The 20,508-nt window shown below is 47.9% G+C and overlaps 7 protein-coding genes across 7 annotated transcripts; 3 read left to right on the top strand and 4 right to left on the bottom strand.

Moving 5' to 3' along the window:
- EDB93DRAFT_1299510 (armadillo-type protein) lies at positions 1 to 2,785 on the bottom strand (the record flags this gene model as incomplete). The annotated part of the gene is made up of 14 exons (XM_041454662.1): positions 1 to 21; positions 75 to 171; positions 226 to 372; positions 427 to 545; positions 605 to 646; positions 707 to 818; positions 870 to 926; positions 974 to 1,133; positions 1,187 to 1,310; positions 1,368 to 1,753; positions 1,801 to 2,151; positions 2,201 to 2,527; positions 2,579 to 2,643; positions 2,696 to 2,785. Coding segments are annotated over 14 exons (2,098 nt in total), but the record flags the coding sequence as incomplete, so codon positions are not given.
- Positions 2,786 to 5,083: 2,298 nt separating this feature from the next.
- EDB93DRAFT_1164740 (DUF2407 C-terminal domain-containing protein) lies at positions 5,084 to 6,388 on the bottom strand. The gene is made up of 5 exons (XM_041450149.1): positions 6,180 to 6,388; positions 5,891 to 6,124; positions 5,693 to 5,837; positions 5,427 to 5,646; positions 5,084 to 5,372 (listed from the first exon to the last, which is right to left on the bottom strand). The coding sequence occupies exons 1-5, from the start codon at positions 6,354 to 6,356 to the stop codon at positions 5,288 to 5,290; spliced, it is 861 nt and encodes a 286-aa protein (XP_041304685.1). The 5' UTR covers positions 6,357 to 6,388; the 3' UTR covers positions 5,084 to 5,287.
- A 158-nt stretch (positions 6,389 to 6,546) lies between these two features.
- Positions 6,547 to 7,574, top strand: EDB93DRAFT_1253281 (domain of Kin17 curved DNA-binding protein-domain-containing protein; the record flags this gene model as incomplete). The annotated part of the gene is made up of 3 exons (XM_041453428.1): positions 6,547 to 6,562; positions 6,616 to 6,847; positions 6,908 to 7,574. 3 exons carry the CDS (start codon positions 6,547 to 6,549, stop codon positions 7,572 to 7,574), a joined length of 915 nt encoding a protein of 304 aa, XP_041304686.1.
- Positions 7,575 to 9,109: 1,535 nt separating this feature from the next.
- Positions 9,110 to 9,648, bottom strand: EDB93DRAFT_1242069 (uncharacterized protein; the record flags this gene model as incomplete). The annotated part of the gene is made up of 4 exons (XM_041451965.1): positions 9,110 to 9,135; positions 9,344 to 9,383; positions 9,445 to 9,530; positions 9,594 to 9,648. The coding sequence occupies 4 exons, from the start codon at positions 9,646 to 9,648 to the stop codon at positions 9,110 to 9,112; spliced, it is 207 nt and encodes a 68-aa protein (XP_041304687.1).
- Positions 9,649 to 11,472: 1,824 nt separating this feature from the next.
- Positions 11,473 to 12,147, top strand: EDB93DRAFT_1090626 (uncharacterized protein; the record flags this gene model as incomplete). Its single annotated transcript, XM_041446287.1, has 3 exons — positions 11,473 to 11,747; positions 11,807 to 11,873; positions 11,932 to 12,147. The coding sequence occupies 3 exons, from the start codon at positions 11,473 to 11,475 to the stop codon at positions 12,145 to 12,147; spliced, it is 558 nt and encodes a 185-aa protein (XP_041304688.1).
- Positions 12,148 to 13,241: 1,094 nt separating this feature from the next.
- EDB93DRAFT_1330417 (uncharacterized protein) lies at positions 13,242 to 13,922 on the top strand. The gene is made up of 5 exons (XM_041455170.1): positions 13,242 to 13,488; positions 13,558 to 13,598; positions 13,659 to 13,683; positions 13,747 to 13,840; positions 13,888 to 13,922. Coding segments are annotated over exons 1-5 (330 nt in total). The 5' UTR covers positions 13,242 to 13,320; the 3' UTR covers positions 13,890 to 13,922.
- A 434-nt stretch (positions 13,923 to 14,356) lies between these two features.
- Positions 14,357 to 19,720, bottom strand: EDB93DRAFT_715943 (ankyrin repeat-containing domain protein). Its single transcript, XM_041457197.1, has 6 exons — positions 19,595 to 19,720; positions 19,354 to 19,536; positions 19,277 to 19,301; positions 18,672 to 19,229; positions 18,255 to 18,621; positions 14,357 to 18,202 (listed from the first exon to the last, which is right to left on the bottom strand). Exons 1-6 carry the CDS (start codon positions 19,650 to 19,652, stop codon positions 14,852 to 14,854), a joined length of 4,542 nt encoding a protein of 1,513 aa, XP_041304690.1. The 5' UTR covers positions 19,653 to 19,720; the 3' UTR covers positions 14,357 to 14,851.
- Positions 19,721 to 20,508: the final 788 nt, after the last annotated feature.

The following is a 20,508-nucleotide window of genomic DNA, read 5'->3' on the forward strand; positions in this document are numbered from 1 at the left end:
CATACATATTATCAAACAAATCTACAAACGCTAATATCAGCGATGTTCTTCGAGGGAAAAAAGAACAGACGCACCGATCAACTTATTCTCAAGGGTGAACCGGATGATGGGTATAATCACTTCCTGCACCTGCGACAGAATCTCGGGCGACGAGTCAATGCACGAAACAACCTGCGCAGCTTTATCAGACGGGTTGAACAAACATAATGGTAAGAGTACGCGCACAGTCCCGATAGTTTTGGCGACTCCCATAGCGCCGTATACTTTATCGTCATCGGCATCCGAAACGAGTGATTCCACGTCGATGCTGTCCGGGATCGCTTCGTTCTGCTGTGCCAGACCCTCTCTTGCAAGGCGTAAGTAGGATTCGCACTACATACATGCCGTTAGCGTATCATAGTAGTAACTAGAAGACAAGGCACCCACCAGGCGTGCGGTGAGCTGCGAAGCCACGGGCATGAGCTCGTTTTGGAACCGGTCAACCATAGCTTCCATGCTGTGATTGAGGATATCGAGGTCCGTCTCATCGGAGAGCTTGAGAAGATCTGCAACAGCCACCATCAAAATCAATGAATGTATCAGCAGGTTTGGACACGAGACACACCTTGCACGACCTTGCCTACTTGGGGAGAGACAGCATCTCTGACTAAAGAATCCAATTTAGATTGGACACAGGACAAGCGGAAGAAGAAAAATTTTAACGTACCAGAGTCGTGGATGACAACCAGCTCGGTGATGGCCAGCGCAGCTTGCACACGTACTGGGAGTTCGCAATCATCCAGAGACAACGCCACAGCACGGGAGTGGTTGTTCAAGTTCTATGCAAGATCGATGTTAGTAACGAGAACACTTATAGTAGAGATGCCTACCTCTTCAGAAACCCATGTGATACCAGCCTTGGTCACTACGCCAAGCACCTCACATGCCTGAACGGCATCAGTTCAAGAAGGTTGAGGGAAATAAATAGACATACGACACTCCGTAAGTACGGCTCCTGCGAGGTAAACTCGGGCAGGACGTACTGTACCATGAACTGCTCGATGCTTCCCTTGACATCGGGATGGCGGACGATGAAGGGGCCGAGGACAGACATCATTGTAAGGGCGCCGAAGCGCTGAGCTGGTGTTGGATTTCTATATCGTATCCTTGTGAGTTGATGGATGTAGTAGAAGTGACAGGGACTCACGAGCGCAATACAGTGTTGATGAACTGGAGCATCGGGAGGAAGGACGTTTTTGTGCGGTTGCTTGCGAGGGAGAGGAGGAACGAGGTGGCGCCACTCACGGGGGACGAGAAGTTCTCGTACTCGTCTTTACCATGTGAGATACTGATACGGAAAACAGGAGAGAGAGACCAAATGAACTCACCAACACTAGCACGGACGTATTCTACGGGATCTGCCTCCCACATAGCTTGTTTGGACGCGTTGAAAGCGAGCTGGGGGAATGCAAAGTTAGCCACGAGGCTGTCGACATGGGGCTTCAGGAGTATCCACGTCGACTTCGGCTTGATACTGTAGGTAAACGCGTCAGCATAATCCGAGGAATCGAGGGTGGATACGAGCCATTCTGTGAAAAACTGGAAGATTTGGTATTGACATTTCTTGCCCAGCCACGACTGCCCCGAAACGTATAGCTCGACTTGGTGAAGGTACACTTTGAAAATTTCCGGAGCGAAGGTAGTCACGAAATGCTGTGCAAATACGCCATACTCCTTCTGCATTGGTGATGGGAGTTGAGAGGGATTACCGAAGCTACAATACCATTAGAAACATATGTGACATCTGGATAAACCACACACCGGTGGAACAGTCGACCGAGGATTCCATACGCCCACTTCTTGGCCTTCCACCATTCACATCTCTCCCGATCTTCCTCGTCGGTTGGAACGCCTTCCACAGGGACAATCATCTCCACGACGCGAAACAAGAGTCTTCCCCAGGGGACGAGTGATTCAGGGCTCTGCTGGTGTGGAGAAAGGTTGACGATGATTGCAGTTTTGTACGTCTTGAGAATGAGGTGCAGCATGGCAGGGATCTCCTGGGATGCGGGTTGGGACGGGGATGTATTGAGCATGCCATCAGCGATGGTGACGAGTGTAGGAAAAAGGCTGGCGATAACGCCTGGCAGGACGTCAGCTTTTTGGCGGAATCTACGCGTCTATTAGGTAAATCTGAAATTTGACACAATGAAACACATACCTGAACGCTCTGACGCACTCAAGTGCGGCTACGACACCAGCTCCTACTTCTCTCACATCTCCGCTTCCCAAGAGCCTTTTTACGTCATCCAAAAGAGATGGCCAGCGATCGGGGAAGTCATGCGCCACAAGGTCTTTGAGAGTCGCTGCGACCTGGACGGTGACGGAGCGGCTTGGACTGGCAGAAAGAAGGGGAAGAATGTTAGCTTTTAGTGCATCGCGGTCTGACTGAGCAATTGGAACGTGGTCCGGGCGCGGATTTGATGGAAGGATATAGGAAGTATGGACGCGATTCTTGAGGTAAACACTACAAGCCTGACGAGTGGCTCTGTCGTGAAATTATTATAGTGAGTATCGTGAAAGTTGAAAGTAGACATACAATTCAACGCCCTCAGATGCGATGATCTGCAGAAGGGCAGTAAGCATGCCCTCCTGTGCGCCGATCTGCAGGGACGATTAGCGCGATGATTGCAAGTGTGATTAACCAGGACATTACCTTGCGTATTTGGAGCTCGCCGGTCTTCTGTACATTAGGATCAGGATTGTAAGTTGTCGCGAACAAATTTGCGAGTGATTGAAGATCCATCTGCGCGGCATCATCCATAATGATCAGATTAGCGTTTTCGACGTTGAAATTCATCTATAGCGATAAAATACAGACCTCTGGCAGATATATTATGGAGAGAAAGAGACAAAGGATACTAAATGGTCGTGAAGGTCGTTTACAAAGGCTGCACTAGAGCTTTGGCAGAAAAATATTGGGATCAAACACGCGGCAACGCGTTGAGTTGTTGACCTAATTGATCACGATAAGATTACATCACTCTTTTCGCTTGTACAACAACTATCAGCATCATTTCATGCAGCGAACTGCTCTAGCTTCCACATAATCAGAGTATTCAGTTTTGTAAAAACGCTGTGATGGATTATTTCAAAGAGCCACTAATCAGTGCTAGCGCTCAGCATGCAGTATTGACGCGCGAACGCGCGTCTGATATTGTAACAGCTGGATGTCAGGCGCTGGTCCTTATCAGCCTGGACTAAAATATGTACTACCTAATAGACACTAGTAGTATCAGTATCCTAGGTACCGTGATAGAAAATAGATAACTCACCCTAGAACGGGTCATAGTTGTTTCGCAAAGATCATATTCCGAGGGTCGCGTCATATACCCGTCTCAATAACAGCAACTGAGTTCCTAGGCCTTGGAGGAGTTCAAGATCGGGTTTCCCGGCCACGAATGATATCCGCATATCGGGGTACTACGTGGTGCGAAACTCCTTCCATCTTGTGCGTGGCGTAACGTATAATACCAGTACTTCCAAATTTGCCGAGTAGTCTGCGATGGCTGAAACCCCGTGACGTAGCGATTCCACGACATTACGTAAAATGGAAATGTGGGAAGGTTAGATACGCAGATATTGGTCGATTTAGAATTCTTTGACCTCCTCTTAGGAAACGGGTCCAAGAAGGAGAGCGATGCAGGGAAGCTCCGATAAGCGGGTAACATTGCACCGCGCAAAGTCCACTTTTTGGAGTCGCATCTGGCACTGTGCGGTATCTAAGAGATGATATTGTTCGACAATGAGTAGAAGCTTACCTCGACGACTCAACATTAATTAGCTTGGAATCTTTCGGCAAGATGAAATCTTCCATGGGCACCCAATGCGAAAATTTGATGTAGGCATGCCGAAAAGCTGTCTTGGCCTTCTCACCCGCCTTCGATCTGAATTCATCGCCAAAAAGGTATTCCGGTAAATCGACAACGGGAACTTTGGCAGTGGATCAGTTCCGTATCCTCGCTTCCGTTATAGCGTAGATCCGAGACCGTACCTGTGCAGAGATTACGGCCAACGTACATGTCCTTGACAAGAAGCAGCAAAGTCTGCGGGCCAGCTCCCTACATCGTCCTGTTTCGACCATCCCGCCATCAACCTTTGCCTTCAAGCGTCCAAAGGACTTCTGGATGTCCCACGGGGTAGAACTGGTGCAACGCAAGACAGAAGGGACTCCAATGGATGACCGGTGAATGCGCACGACCTATCTTCGGCTATCGAGAAGCATACGTAGGTGATTACTCCTTTTGCGAAATGAGACAGCATGGGGGTGACCGAAACAAACTGCATATAGCAATATATGGGCTTGGAAGTGGCCTCGTGACCTACTTCTCGGCGTCGATGCTGCTCGTAGAAAGGCTAGACTCCGACTCGTAGGGGACAACTACGACATTGCCACTCACTAAGGTAGGTATCGAACGTTCTCCGTCCAATTGCATACGAGGAACATCGTTCGTGTTTTACCATCCATACCAACAGCACGACCCTAGAGAAGAATGTGGTCAGCCTACATACAATAAATCACCAATAGATGGAATAAGTCACGCTTCGGGATCTAGAAACATGTTAAATGGAAAGGAAATTGTAAGGGTATATCGTTTCAAGGCTAGGGGAGAGCAGAGATGTTACCAAACTGTTCAGGAGTGCATCTCTCTAGTCAGATGCGCATGACAGGTGCATAAACATCGTTCTGACACACGATATTGTGCCAGATTGATTGACTCCGTGACACTAAATCCCAGAGGGGTGACTTGAGCATATTGCGCATCACACATCGATATTCGTATGTATGATTCGGGGGGCATCACTCGTGGAACCTACCCACATACTCCAAGATCCATATCTGCATGGGCTTTGTAAGAGCCAGAAAGACTTTCGAAATCAGTCACGCACCGCCATGTCAAAGCCTGATCCCCACTAGACTTGTGGGCACCAAAAATACGCCCTTCACAAGCCAACCTTAACTATGAATTATAGTATCAACGTTGTTCCACTGTAAGAAATTCACTTCTTCATTCTCGGAGCCAGATATTATGTTGGGTGAGTTGAGGAAATCGGGTCGTCACTCAACGTGTGGTAACCGCTTGACAATAATCCACAGATAAATTATGATATCGATAGGAATGTTGTACCATGTTTGCAGTGTACATGCAACTTAACTCTGAAGAAGGTCCATATAAGTGGATTCTGATCGATGTAGATGTCTTCGAGGGCCCTCTGCAAGTTCCGATGATAAGAATTCCATGTGCACCTACGACGTGTCCAGCAAATATCTCCACATCCCGAAGAGCAAATTCACCAAGAATCCAAAAACGATTCCTACTTGTGTGCGCCGTCTAGGGTACCGATCAGTAGATGGCCACAGGAATTCATAAATAGAAGAGACTGACGAAAATATGACACTCTCCCCACTCTCGTGGTCACCCTCTTCCCAGAAAACTGCGGGCTTCGTTTCACGCAGGAAGAAAAATGGTATGATCGGGAAGAAAAATCCAATGACAATCCCGCGGAGAATGAGACTCTGTGAGGAAGCCGAAGAAATGGAGGCTGTGTTGACGTTGTCCATGGAGTCTATCCATTGTTCTTCAAGAGCTCGCGCGTGTTCGTCATCTGGTATATAATAAGTATATTTTCTGGTGTATTTAAGAGGACGTACAGTCTTCCTCGTTCTCAAACTCAATGTCAAGATAATTCGATGACGATTGACTATGAAACTGTCGCCTGAAATTTGCGATGTCATCTTCAGAGAACCCTGCAGCAGCAAGCCTATCGAATCCCCTCAGTGGTTGCAGTTGAGCGACCTATCACGAAAGTGATAAGTGAACACGACTCATTATATCCATGAGCCACGCACCTGTGGTTTCTCCTCTTCACTCTCTCCAGGCTCGATCACGGGGCCAACAGAACAATGTAACCATGTCACCAATTGATCCTCCTTTGAAACCTCTTGTGAACGTGCGGATGCACGGACCTGTCGTTCCTCGAGGGTTGCCAGCCATTCGTGAAGGAACGTTCCATCCGTTAGCAGGCGCCCAGCATGTATGAGACGAAGCCGACGGTCTTTCAGTTGGGGAAGACCTTGAACTATCTGCGTTTGACTGCACATCAGACACGTAGTAACAATCATACTTTCAACCACGCACATTAGCTTTAACATCCCTGACTGTGTCCTTCAGACGGACTGTGAGTTTAAAGTCGGGAATACCCTCCGTAAACCGGATTGTTAGTTCTCTCGAATCGTCTGGTGGTGTCGAGGAAGAGGGCCGTTCAAGGGGCGGTTCGATTGCACGCTGCTTCCCTTTGGCCTTCTCACTGAGCATAGTCCCTGTGCTTGCGTAGCCCTTCGTGCAATCTGAAAGCAACTAAACGCTTCGAGTTAGTGCTGTCATTACTGCACAGCCATGAGTCACGTGAGTACAAGTCAGTCACTCAAGATGACTAAGCTCTCTTCAAGATACTTACGACTTCTACCCCAATCATCTTACCAGGACCTCCTGTTTATTGCCCAACATGCCGCGCGCAGAAGGTCAGTCAGACTAATACTGACAAGAACGAATTACGCTAACGTTTAACGTACAGTCGGAACTCCAAAGTATCTCGCCAATAAGATGAAATCCAAGGGCCTACAGCGCCTGCGGTGGTACTGCCAAGTCTGCGAGAAGCAGTGCCGAGATGAGAACGGTTTCAAGTGCCATGCTCAATCCGAGGCCCATCTTCGTCAGATGCTTGTCGTCGGCGAGAATGCCGGGCGTCATATCGCTGATTTCTCAAGCCAGTTCCAGCATGATTTCGTCCAACTTCTAAGCAGACGGTGCGTCGCTCTGTTCCAATCTGGCATCACTAATCTAGAACTCTGTTTGTTACTCGCTAGGTATAATACGAAACGTGTGCGCGTCAATCAAGTCTACCAAGAATTTATTCAAGACAAGAACCACCTTCACATGAACGCCACCCGCTGGGTGACTCTTACCGAGTTTGCCAAACATTTGGGGCGCTCAGGTATTGCGCGCGTGGACGAGACAGAAAAAGGGTGGTTTATCGCATGGATCGACAGCAGCCCGAAAGCTCTCGCAAAGCAAGAAGCCTCTATCAAAAAGGATCGAGCTACGCGGGATGATGAACAGCGGGAGCGCACTCTCATTGCAGAGCAGATTGAGAGAGCAAAGTTGGAGAAAGAGGAGAATGGTGAAGGAAGTGCGAGCCCACCTGTTGAAGAGGGTCTCAAGAGAGAAGAAGGCGCAGAAAAGGTTGTTCTATCATTATCCGCAAAGCCAGTGACCATGTCGGATACAACGGCCAAAGTTGCTCCGATAGGGCTGAAACTGACTTCCGTAAAGCCCGGAGTTAATCCTCTGAAAGCTAATCCATTGAAGCGGCCTAACGTGTTCAAATCTGCTGCTCCTGTCAAATCTGAGAGCTCAGAGAGTGGTGGAGGGAATGATAGGAAACGGTCTGCGCCGATGTCAGCTGCAGAACGGCTTATCATGGAGGAGCAAGAGCGTAAACGCCGGCGGATGGATAGAGAAAGTGTAGTCTAAGTTTCAGCTGCGTACTGTATCATTTTACTTTATTCTTATTGGATTTTTACCCTCTTCAGCTATTGCAGAAATGTTTCGGTTTCGAATATTGCTATATGACTGACACAACATGAACGTAGGAAGCTAAAATGTACAGCTACTTAGGCTACGACGTGTATCTGTGAGTGCCCCGACTTGTGTATACACCCCTGGCAGCTCCGAGGAATCGACCCTGCACCTGATTCGTACGACCAGCAATACTTTTGAATTGACGGGGGATGAACCCGCGTCTACCTGCAGGTGGACTGCATGTGGGACGCCAGATAGCAAGTCTTTCACCATCGAGCTCTGTCATATCCTAGGGGAAACGAATACGAAATAGCTTTGAGCAATGGCATGCGAAGGTAACCAGGCTGCCGATTCTTCCACTCATACATTGGAAGCTCGCCTCGTGTGGGGTTGTTCGGTGAGCATAGATACCGTACGGGACAATGGGCATGGTCACTGACCGACCCTTCAGCTTTCGTTCAAAATTCTTGAACTTCTATGGGCATGCCGGCGTAGACGAAAGACGCATTCTAACTTGGGCTTGCGAACGTCTTCCTCTGGGCACCCGGTTGCACGGTACAAATCCTGCAAAACACATGGGTAGAAAATGCTTTGAACTATCCAAAGTGGTACAAGCACATCAGCAGATCCAGTGGCGACTAGCAATGTTACTATCTTTGTAAGCGGGTTCCTCAGTTGGTTACTTGCTGTGATCAACCTTTTTGGCTAGTCCACTGTGGTGTTGGCAGTTGACATTAGGTTTCTGGTCGTTCCTGGGGGCATCAGCGCAGCAGCTGTGGCCGTTTATCTGTCGACAATATGCTCCGTCAGTTCCTTGGTGGTATCTATGCTTCTCGTTGTCGAGAGCCGCGGATGGGTCAGACTCCATTGCATGCTGAAGGGTGTGACGCTCATTTGACCTTCAAGGCATCGTTCATGGCTTGAATGGTTCATACATCATCGGACGTTGAAGCGCTGGTCATGTACAGCCTTCCATATGCATGCTTGATGTGGGTGTAAGCAATATCTCTGCATAGCATCGTTCAACGTTCAAGGTTTATTCACGTCTGCGCACAATGTTTTGCTTCGTTACTGCTCTAGCATTTCTGTTTTCCACTCGACAAATCTAGCAACACTAGTTGTTGTAGGCCTTTGCTGGATTGCTGTTACTACCTTGACGCTATGACCCACGTGGTAGGGTAAATCCAATATAACAAGTCCGTTCCATCTAGGAAGTGAAGGAGATTGTTTGAACGTTTGAACCCCTATCATGTGTAGCGTTTTCGAACGTTCACTATCCGCAGTCTGACGGAACGTAACTTGATTGCCGGAACGAAGAACCGAAAATAATAATACGCTTGTCAGTTGTATCAAAAAGTGATATGCCAGCGTGTCTGATCTCTACACCGACTGATTCATCGCAGTACAAACATTAATCGAACAGGCAGTGTTACAAAAGTCATGGTCGTAAAATGAAAGATGAACAGACTTCAAAGGCGGGAGGGCATTTAACAGCACATCTCGCAAGGGCAGCCTTAATGTTTGAAGTCAGCGCCGCCCAACTAGTAGAAAAAGGACATAAGACATACAGATGATATCTGCGCAGCATTCGCAACAGTCCTGAAATGGTCGCAGTTAGATTAAATCCGACAGATTCGTTATGTCCACCAATCACCTTGCAGCATTCTATATGGGGAGTTTTAGTCTACAATTGAAAGATGCGATTCAGGGTCTGAACTCACCGAAGCACAGGAAACATTCGAGTGCACCAAGGAAGCAGTCCTAGGTGAAGCGAACAAAAATCAACCACGATTCTCGACTTTCAACATTGGAGAGACTGTACTTTAGCAGCTCCTCCTCCACGAATACGCTTAGCGTGGTGCTCCTGGTGGTTTTGACTGTTGTTGGCAGGAGCAGGGTTCACGACGCCTATTCAAATTGAGCCGCAGCTGCCATAAATGATATGTTTTATTAGTCGCACAGAAAACGTACTCATTTGCATGGCAGCCTGGGGCTGGTTGACAGTAGCTTTAGCGGTGGACTCCATGTCGATGGTAAGTGTGATGTTGCGGGTGATGGATAAAATTCGGGAGAGAAATCAAAGGGCTGGTTCAGATGTAATTGTGAGGGCCTTATATGGTACCCCTGGTCCCACATTATGCGGTAGAACCGGCAACACGTGCCAAATGATGTCAACTAAAGGATGCGAGATTACCTTCTGTGATAATGTGACCGCATCTAAAATTTGTGCCCTAGCTGTGTATGCATGCATAGCTCCTCGTCGTCATCGATTCATCCATGACGATGACTGTGGAAACCGGTGTCGGCAGTACATATCAAGGATGATCGCATCCATAACGCACCTGAAATGCGTGTACTTGTCCTGTTGGCAAACGTGTCGAGACCCACTCGTCGGCGATCTAATGTTTGTAGGCATCACACCCTGCCTGCCGCAGCCCGCATGGTCCGACAATAACCGAACGCCCTGCAGGCTGCAGCCCTTGTTTTTTGTCATAAAACTTGAAATAATAGCCGATCGAAGTTGCCGTTCCGACTCAAGGGGTAATAGGTTTACCCATCAGATCGCCTGAATCATCCGCTACCAGACCCAGCTGCTTCCTTCGGTGAGTCAGGATACTATCTCTGCCTCTTGTTCGACCGCCGTTAAAGCATTCAACATCAAGATTCTAGCCTCATGCAGGGTTCTAGGCCTGTCACCCAGTTCTTCCGATTCAGGATCCGCAACCGACGCAGCTCTTGTTAGCAGTGATAACAAAGGATCATTATCATTAGATTATTCCGTTAGATTGGCAGGTATATATGTCCAATATTGATGTTTCAGCTTGAAGCTATTTCGGTAACGGCCTGGACCTCATGTACGCTACAGATATATTTGTCGAATGCGCGCTCAAGTTTGTACAGTTCAACAATCCCGGTGGACAATCTTCGTCGAGGCGAGTCTCTTGCTCAAAAACACAAATATCAGTGGTCTACCAATCTTATAGGGATCTCTTATGTATGACGTCACGCCCCTCTCAATTGAGTTCATGAAATTATCAGCGCTTGCAAGACTCGAGGTTTAAAATATCTTGACAGGCCCTCTCACGAACACGATGATATTAGGCCACAACTTGACGATAAGAACCTAGGGAGTATCCTTGATCGAGTTGTGACGATAAGTAATCTTGTCACCTCAGAGAACATCGAGCGAATCCGCACATTACATTAAGTTATATGTGCGCACATATGCTCGATTAATATTATGTACTATTGTAACGGGGGCATAAAAGCAGTACAAAAACAGCTCTGAAACATGGACAGTCGCTCGAAAACATGACGGACGGTGACTCGTGAAATGTGTTGTATCATTCGGAAATCCTATAAAGCCATCTTTCGCAGATAGATTTGTTCCGTGCATAGCCAGTAACATAGATGTCGATTTCTGTGGGACTTGCACCGGTGGTGGTGACTCTGGTGAGAATAAATCTGCCTCGGGCGACATCACATTCGCCGAGGACAGGGGAGGAGTGCACAGACCTTGGAAATGTGCTGTTGATTGAGAGGTCAGAGCCCCCCTCGCCAGCGAACTGTAAGAATTACCAAGTCAGCAGCAGGACAGAGACCTACAGTAAAAGCAAAGGCCGATATTCTCCGCCGGATTATGCCGAGTCAAGAACCCTTCCTTACTAAGCTTAAGCTTCGCGAAGTTACAACTCCGTCATGTAAAACGTTGCATGCACGATATCGTGTGAGCCAGGTCCATATGATAAACAAGCATGTAACTAAAATGGAAACCCACTTCTAGTACGCATGCGATGACTTCTCTCACAACCAGACTTCACCGGGAGCTTGATCCCCGCAGACACTGGAGATGAAACTCACCTTCAAACCCCCTCATGTGCGTAACATGGTCATGACAAATGAACAGGGCCATGTTCTATACTCCACTTCGACCTCCTTCTCATTCGATACTCGTGTGACAGTCGTCAAGAAGCACGTCCCAAACGAATTCAATATTGGCAAAGTGGAATCGTCAGAAATCCTCGCAGAGATCGAGTGGCACACATTTGCTTCATCTGTCATCAAGTATAACGGGATGAATTTAGTCACGTCTCAGTTCATTCCCACTAAGGGGATTCTTGGACGGTGAGAGCCTAATACGTATGATCCGTTCAGTTGCTTTAACACTTAAATTTATCTCGCAGGCGGCGTGTTTTTCGAGGTCCTGACGGACTGTTATACAAGTGGAAGATCGGCCCACGCGAATGCATCGTAAGTCAGCTGCGATTATTTTCAATCAAAAATTTATAACGCGGTGTATGACTGTCAGCTCATGCTCGGCGACACGGAAGTGGCACGGCATCACCCAGTGGATATCGGTTTCAACAGGCCAGGACATGAAGCATACCTAGAGGTCTTTTCGCCAGTCGAACATATGGTGGATCTGGTAGTGCTGACCTTCATATATGTGGAGAAGCTGCGACGGGGAACTCAGGAGAGCCCAGGAACGGATCGCATGCACGCACCAATTGAGCCGGCAAATTAGCTTCAATATGAGAGGCTTGTGCGAAGAAGGTGAGATGAACAATCTCCGCATCATTGACCGATGCGAAGATTGAATAGTTTCTCTCTAGATGATTTTGTTTCAATCTTCTGAGATGCATCTTTGGAGCGTTTCACACGCAGGGGCATGACCGATGTCGCTATTTTCATTTCGTTCTCTGCGGCAAGTGAGTAACATTGGAGGCAAACGGGGGCGTGCGAGGGAATAGGTTGGTACTTACAAGGTGACCCAGCACAATTGCATGAAGGGATGTTCATTGTCATAGACCATACGCACGGTTATCTACAATTGGTGCTCAAATGTTCACGTATACGCCCAGTGCAAGAATCGAAGTGCTTGATCATCCATCAGCAAGTTCAGTGCTCTTGTTGGCAGATACAAGAACGCGTGAACAATCAAGCATACAGCAGCTCTTTCGCGCCAGTACGTTTGCAAACTAAGCTCTGAGTTCTGCTCAGAAGAGTGTCCACAGAAGTTTATGTGAACTCAGCGGTATTGTTGCATTGCGGTTACTTGATGATCCTGTCGCATGTTGATATTGTGGTCTTTGGGTTGAGCATGCTCAAGCAATGTCCTGTGTTTCATCCAAATAACATGATAATCCCGACCGGCTCAGAGAAAAAAATATGGCTGTATGTGAAGCGATCGCCTGGAAACACGAGTGAAGAAATTTGCAAAAGATCCAGACTCTTTCTTGTGTGATTCGTGACAAATTAATTCACACTCGAGTCCTGCCAGTATGCTTGTTATCCGGATGTTTATATCGTCTGGGAACGGGGGCTGTGGTATGTGAATGTCACTGATCCGGTGTGAGGGAGAATAACTTGAACACGCGAAAGTGGGAGCGGTCTGGGGTCAGAATATGATTCCAAACCACATTTTCTAGAGCAAATTTGCATGCTCACGCCGTTGGAAGCACTTAGCAGAGCCGGCGAGGTCCTGCTAGTCACCAGTATCAGAGTTGCCACAGAGTCTAGTTAACGTCGATGAGAAGATGCACGAATGTCCTGGAACTTGAAGTCAACAGCTACAAATAAATAGACTACAAATAAATAAGATTACAAAGTATGCGGCTTCCGGAACTTCCACTTTCCATTCGTTGATCCAGTCCCAGAGCCCGTAGAAATCCATCTAGTGCCAAATCATACAATACCAATGACCAGTGCATTACCTCAGTCTTATCCGGGATACGCTTTTCCGATCACGGCTACTTTGTCGCCAACTTCTCCTGGCACCTCGTCCAAGGTCCCGCCGAAACCGAAACCGGTCAACGTATTCTCAAACGATGGCTCGTTCCTGGAAAGGTTCCAGAGAAGCAGAAAGGTGGGCTCCCGTAGATATCCTCTATCTTCTGCCTAGACAATTTGCTGATGTGCTCGGATGTCTGAGTAGGATGAAGAGGATAAACGGAAAGCTCAGGAGGCACTCGCGAGGCAAGTTTGATCGTTTTTTTGTACCGCTTGAAACCTCATCATATTCGTGTCTATGTGCAGGAAGAAGCAATTCGATGACAGATTTGTCAGTATCATGCGTGATTTGTCCTACATTTGATAGCCTGACTCGTACGCTCTTGATTGCCAGAGAAAACGCGGAAAGCGTCAGCAACCTGATACCGCTTCTACAGTCGCCCAAGGAAAGCCTACAAAGAAAGTCAAGGTGGACGGTCCCTCTTTATGTGAGTACGTGTTTTCTGTAAACGACTTGTAGCTCACTATGTGAAAGGATACTCTGTCGATAATAATGCATTCTCTTATATCCCAATAGTGAGTCCCATAGTTTGATTGTCCGCGCTCCCCCACGTATCATACAAAGTACTAATGACACGGACTTGAAGCCAGCCAGCGATCAATGCGCCCCCATGATATCCTTAATGTGCGCCTTCACCTTGCAGTCTTGAACTCACTAGTACTGGCAAAGTTAATGGTTTATTTGACCATACAATGCGACCGAACGGACGTGGTCGTGCACCGAATTTTTTAATCGTATAATTGTTTCTATCTGTTGAAGGGTGCCCTGTGAGCCTTAGTAAGTTCCAACACCCCATTGCGTTGCATGCGGAGGGAGGGGGTCTTGCTGTGCGTTGTAAGGCTAGCGAGACAAGTTACCATTGATCATTAAACAATACAGTATCAACATCATCAGAGAAACCTCGAATAGCTAGACTGTCGCAACACCCCATTACATTACAGTGCCCCTTCCTGGCATAGAAAATATTTGATTGCAGGGTATCCTCGATCGACTTCGAGTTTATTCATATGCTGGAGTGGAGTCATCCCACTGCTGTCCCGCGCATTGACATCACAGCCAGCTTGTACGAGGCCTTTTGTAAGTGCTAGGTAAATATTTTCGTCCACGTTATTGTGGCTCGAGTGCATCCGTGAGATCAGGGTATGCAAAGGGTCCATGTTCAATATGTATCTGTGAAGAAGGTGCTGCCACGCATACGGCTGGGTGCCGAAAGCGGCAATAACATCGTCGACGTTGCATATTGGATCACGTCGAAGAAGATATTCAACAATGAGGAAGAGTCGGCGTTGAATGGCAACACGGAGGGGCGTGTCTCCTGATGAATCTATAGTGTTGACCGAAAAGCCCTCGTCAATGAGAATAAGCAGCATCTCCCCACAGTCTCGTTCGCAGAAAGGACCGTGCATCCCGTTGCTCGAAAAACAGAAGTCAGTGAATGCTAACAGGATCTGTAAATACGCTGCGGATCAAAACTGTGGAGTGGGGTGCTGCTCTGAAGCAGTGTCGCAATTACCGCCGCATTGTGTTCCTCTAGACCATTTCCACAGAAGAAATCAAGCTGTCCACATGCGAGTTCTTTGAGGAGATAATTGACTGCAGATGGGATCCGCTTCTGGATAGCGATGTTAAGGGGTGTTTGTCCCGCCGAGTCTCGACTTTTGGCATCATGTCCAGCTTCGATGAGGACCTGCGCGGTCTGGAATCGGCAGTCTGTTTGCCATGCGTGCAGCTGATCGACCCACTGATCCTGTTCAGGATTATCAGAAACGACGCTATTGAGTGCGACGTGGACCGGATGATTTATGAGGATGGGGCTGCCCACTTGAAGGAAGTACTGCGTGACACGTGGGAGCGACTGGCTGATGGCAAGATCTATGAGGGGTGAATATTTAACATTGTCTCGTTCGCATCCGGCATCAACGAGGACTCTGGCGATTTCTAGGCAATTGCTATCATGCATATCATGTAACAGCTGGGACGATGAACGATGGCCCAATGATAGCATAAGCAACTGAGAGGACAGATCCGCATCCAAGTCTGCAACGTGCTGAAGAAGATTTCGAATGATATCGGGACCCACATCGTTATCTTTGATGACAATGCCAATAGAGTCCATGTGCAGGGAAGCACCTTTCAGGAGGAGGTATTCAATCACCAAGGGCATTTCGTGGATTATAGCAAGGCAAAGCGGTGTATACCCAGTCAAGTCGCATCTGTCAAACTCACATCCTGCATCGACGAGGAGGCGAGCTATTGTAGGATAGTCGCCTCTTTGGGGGCGATAAAGCAACGTATGGAGTGGGTTGGCACCATGGCGTAATGCATTCACATCTGCGCCACGGGCAATAAGAGCAGAAGTAACGTCAGGATTCAAGTCGACCCCAGAATTGTGAGTGGAATGAACCGCATCGTGCATGGCATCTGCTGGAATACAAGCCCCTCTGTCGATAAGATACCCGACTAAAGGGGGCGACTGAAGTCTGATGGCAAGGTGGAGGGGGGTATTCCCTTTCCAATCTGTGGCGTCCAAGCTGCACCCCGCTTCGACGAGGATTGACATTGTCTCAAAACAATCACTTCTCCAATTCCAATGAGTGAGGAGAGTGTGGAGAGGGCTAGCACCCAAATGCATGTCATTGATGTGTGCGCCATGCTGGACGAGCACCGAGATGATATCCAAGTTAATTTGAGTGGATTGAAGTGCAACATGGATAGCATCCGTAGGAACATGGGCACCGCTTTCTATTAGATACTGCATGAAAGACGCTGATTGCTGTTTAATGGCAAGATGAAGGGGAGTATTTCCGGCATTGTCAGTGGCGTCCAACGAGCACCCCACATCGATCAGGATTTTTGCTATCTCGAGGCAGTCATGTCGCATATCCAGACATTTAGTTAGAGCATGGAGGAAGTTGCCACCGTCGTACACGACATCTTCCCCATGCTGGACAAGTACAGAAGCCATGGCAGCGTCGATCCAGCCCTTCTTGAGGTTGTCATAAATAGCGTCCACATGAACACAAGCACCTCTTCCCATCAAGTATTTCACTAAGGTAGCCGAGCCTTGCATGATGGCCAGCTGGATTGGTGTATAACCTGCTTCATCTACGGCTTCCAACGAAACTCCTGCTTCAACGAGGATATATGCTGCTTTGAACCATTCTTCTTTCCAGTGCTGATGATGAAGCAGAGAATGGAGGGAATTGCGTTCATTGCGTTGCGCATTCATATCAGCACCGTGCTGAACGAGTATAGAGATGATGGCATGATCGATCCAATCATTCTCAAGGTAATCATGGATCGCGCATGCCGATATGCGGGCGCCTTTTTTGACGAGATAGTTCACTAATGGCAATGATCCACATCTAATGGCCAGGTGGAGAGGCGTACAACCTTCTACGTCTTCAGCATCAATTGAGCATCCTGCTTCAATAAGTAACTGTGCCGTCCTGAGCCAGTCATCTCTCCAATTCTCGTGGGCCACCAGGGCATGAAGGACATAGGCTCCATTGCGTACCGCGTTCACATCCGCTCCATGTTGGATAAGGGTATAAATGACTGAGCGATCAACCCAATAATCCTCCAGATGATCATGGATTGCGTCCAAAGGGATACGAGCACCGCTTGCAATAAGATGCATCAATAAGTTGGACGATCCATGTCTGATGGCCAGGTGCAGAGGCGTATATCCTTCATAATCTTCAACATCGATTGGGCATCCTGCTTCGATCAGTAGGTCTGCTAACTCGAGCCAGTCGTCGGTCCATTCTTCATAACCAAAGAGAATATGGAGGGGATTAGATCCGCTGCTTTGCACGTTCACATCCATGCCGTGCCGTAAGAGCGTAGACATGAGGTCAAAGTCAAAGCTCTCTTTCTCAAGGTGTCTGCAAATAACATCCGCCGAGGCGACAGCACCCTTTTGGAGGAGGTAATCCGCAACTACATGGAACGATTTCATGATGGCAATGTCAAGAGGTTTCCATCCCTCTTGGTCCCGAGTATCGAATTCGCACCCTGCATCAACAAGAACACGTGAAGCCTCCAAGTACACTTCCTGGCTCCGAGTATCTATGCGAAGGAGAGTGTGAAGAGGACTATCTTTAAAATGGACGTGTGTTGCATGGACATTTGCCCCATAACGAATGAGCAATGAAAGGATGCCTGAGTCAAGATCCTGCCGTTCCTCAAGTGCAGTATGGATAGCGTCGACTGGGAGATGAGCACCTTTACGAAGGAAGCATTCGATGAGATCTTGTGGACTGTACCGGATGGCAAACATCGTGGGGCTTGTAGTCTTTGAGCCAATCGTGATGGGTAAATTGGGGTCTCTTTCGAGATCCAACACAGCATTGGCGAGTTGTGTATTTCCCTCCAAGATTGCGAATTGCAGCGCATTATTCCAATGCTCCCGATGCTTTCGCAGATACCGTTGAACCATCCACTCAGGTCCGAAACGGATCAGAACGTCACATATGCTTTTGGGATCAGCAAGCCAAATCTGCCAGGGATTGACAAGTGCTGCTTGGTCATTCCAAGGATGTCGAATGCATATCTGTCCCGGGAGATCCTCTAGACAAGAAAGCACAGAGTCTTCCTCGTTGATGATTGAGGATATATGCGCCCCAAGCCCAAGATCAAGGGCATAACGCAGCATAGGACGGGTGTTGCTGGAATTAAGGACATCATCGCTGACCAGATAATGCGCGCAATACTGGACAATATGTCGGTGGGCTTCTTCGAGTAAATGGCGATACTTGCGTGCATTTTCGCCTGCCATTAAATATTCCTAGAGTACCGTGCATGAGAGTCCATCTTGTCGGAAAACGAGCACACCTTACCCGCACACTGTAATGCGACAAAGTCACAATGGAGGTCCTCTCGTCGAAGCTCACCAGAAAACTGCATATCTCCAAGAGATCGGTCGGAGAAATGACGGTGAGCCTTTGGTTGAGTGTTGTACTTCCAATGTCTATACTCAAGGCCTCAACAAGCTGACACAGGTTGAGTGGCTCCAGAGAAGCGACCAGCCACATCAACGTACGCTCTACGATAGACCTACGATCCGGTCCGGCTTCTTCGATTGCCTGTAAAATTCTGTCATACGTCTCGTAAAGGCCTTTCGGGAGACTCTTGAGCGAGTCTGATATCCCTTTAACAGATCGGCAAGCACTGATAGCATCCAGTTGGCATTCCACCCAACGGAACCTGATGATCAAAGTATTAGTCATGACATATAATGGTAGGCGTTCACTGACATGCCGTCCGCCTGCTGCGAGAGCGATCTTCGTATTTCATCTTTCAGATCCGGGGCGAGAGATGCGAGCCTCGAACGAGCCTCCAGTTCTCTGTCAATATGAAGTTGCATGTCGTTATCGATTAAGCGGGCATAATCGCTTAACGATAATGATGGTAAGCCGGATAGAGTACTGGAAATGGCTGGTTCCATCCTACTGGTGATGAGAAGTCGCAATTCGCCCTCGTTCACTATGCGAACCAGCCGTGGGAGGAATGTCCTAATATGCTTGCATTCATCGAGGGCATCGATTATTGCGACGGGTTGTCGCAGGAATTTCAGAGAGCGGCAGATGAGGTCACATAGGACTGCGATGTCAACAGGAGCTTCAGCCCCTTCTGATTTCCTACGAAAGAGATCGGTAAATTCCGAGCTCCAATCGATACGTGCTTGTCTCAGTAGCTGAACAAGAAGGGAACGTAAAATGATAGCTCCATCTGTGGTTCTTTCTTGGCGGAAGTCACAGTAGAAATACACTGGGGTTTCGCCACAAGCCACCAGCTCGTTTATGATTGCAGAACTGTATATGTTAGCGTTCGTATGTTGGTATCGAAGATGAGTGCTCACACAATGACAGTTTTCCCCGCTCCGGCTGAGATATAATGAGTCAGATAATCATAATTAAGACTCATAGAAGTACTAACGTTTGCCATTAATCCATAGGAATTTACCATGCCGCACTGTTGGCGGTGTCTTCCATTGTCGAAAAACTTTCATTCCGAACACCCAGGTGCACGTGTTTTCTTCCCGTTGAGCGGAAACCTCTTCGTGCCTAATTGTGCAGTCGAACCCTCCCAACCACCGCAAGAAATCCTTTCGTTCTTGGTCTGGGTGATTGCACTTATAAACAATGTGAAGTGATTGCTAGTGGCTGCATAGACATACCCTGTGCATGCATAGCCATCTTTTCCATCTTCTGTTCCTCGTGTCTTTTCATGGCCATTTCCTGTGCGGACGTGATGTAGGCGATGCCGTAATCGAACCTATCCTAGTCATCAATTGGAGTCAGCATGCATTGAAATTCAGTCAAATATACGCACAGTGATTGCCAGTTTCGCAGCCGTGACTTCCTCTCTAATCGCTAAAGCGTTATCTCCAATCTTCCACTTGACCTCATTGGTTCTCCTACTAATTTCCTGCTTGATATTTTCTGTCTCATCCTTTATGTCCAGCTGAATTTCTTTGGTTGTAGCCGTTATCTCTGCCACATGTGACCTATAATAACGATTGACATTAATTGTGCATCAGGGCCTAGAATCCAAATAAAAAGCACGTACAAGAGACCACTAGAGATCGTCAATGAAAGGGTACTTTTGCAACGCTCCAATGTATCCACGGCCTTCATTATATCGGCTTGCTGGAATGGCCACGCTAGTCTTGAACCGATCCATGTCCGGCGCTTGTTCTCTGGTATCCGCTCACGAAGACCTTGCAAGACTTTCTCGCACTCCTTTAATGCGCTCTCCAAAGGGGATAAGTCATTTTCCTGTGTTGATAATGCATTGTTCGACTGCTGAAGGAGGAAATATATGTGGTTGAGAGTTTTATTGAGGGAGAGGAGTTCGTTACAAAGGCTTATACGTGCAGCCTCTGCCCCTGCAACGGATGAGGCATAGCTATTGACTGCAAGGATGACTTGCAGAGATAGTTGAACTATGGAAGCAACACCACCGACATTCGCAATCTCGCCCACGACGTTCCAAGTCGCCATGGTTGAAGGACAGCGGGTGAAGCGCTGGCATGAATAATTCTGGAGGAAAAGCGCCCTTCGGAGTTATCCCTCGTTTCCCGCTGTGCCT

This window comes from Suillus bovinus (assembly GCF_016758785.1).
Source record: "Suillus bovinus strain UH-Sbo-P2 chromosome Unknown EDB93scaffold_57, whole genome shotgun sequence".
In the NCBI taxonomy this organism is placed as follows: Eukaryota; Fungi; Basidiomycota; class Agaricomycetes; order Boletales; family Suillaceae; genus Suillus; species Suillus bovinus.

Excerpts from the sequence above, each read along its gene's own strand:
- EDB93DRAFT_1164740 (XM_041450149.1), bottom strand. The coding sequence starts at position 6,356 with ATGCTCAGTGAGAAGGCCAAAGGGAAGCAGCGTGCAATCGAACCGCCC. Across the intron at positions 6,125-6,179 it reads TCAGGGATGTTAAAGCTAAT|ATAGTTCAAGGTCTTCCCCA; the intron begins GTGCGTGGTTGA and ends AGTCAAACGCAG. Across the intron at positions 5,647-5,692 it reads GTTTGAGAACGAGGAAGACT|ATGACGAACACGCGCGAGCT; the intron begins GTACGTCCTCTT and ends ATTATATACCAG.
- EDB93DRAFT_1330417 (XM_041455170.1), top strand. The coding sequence starts at position 13,321 with ATGACCAGTGCATTACCTCAGTCTTATCCGGGATACGCTTTTCCGATC. Across the intron at positions 13,489-13,557 it reads GGTTCCAGAGAAGCAGAAAG|GATGAAGAGGATAAACGGAA; the intron begins GTGGGCTCCCGT and ends ATGTCTGAGTAG. Across the intron at positions 13,599-13,658 it reads GCTCAGGAGGCACTCGCGAG|GAAGAAGCAATTCGATGACA; the intron begins GCAAGTTTGATC and ends GTCTATGTGCAG.
- EDB93DRAFT_715943 (XM_041457197.1), bottom strand. The coding sequence starts at position 19,652 with ATGGCCATGAAAAGACACGAGGAACAGAAGATGGAAAAGATGGCTATG. Across the intron at positions 19,230-19,276 it reads GCGGGGAAAACTGTCATTGT|TTCTGCAATCATAAACGAGC; the intron begins GTGAGCACTCAT and ends TAACATATACAG. Across the intron at positions 18,622-18,671 it reads TCGCAGCAGGCGGACGGCAT|GTTCCGTTGGGTGGAATGCC; the intron begins GTCAGTGAACGC and ends TTTGATCATCAG.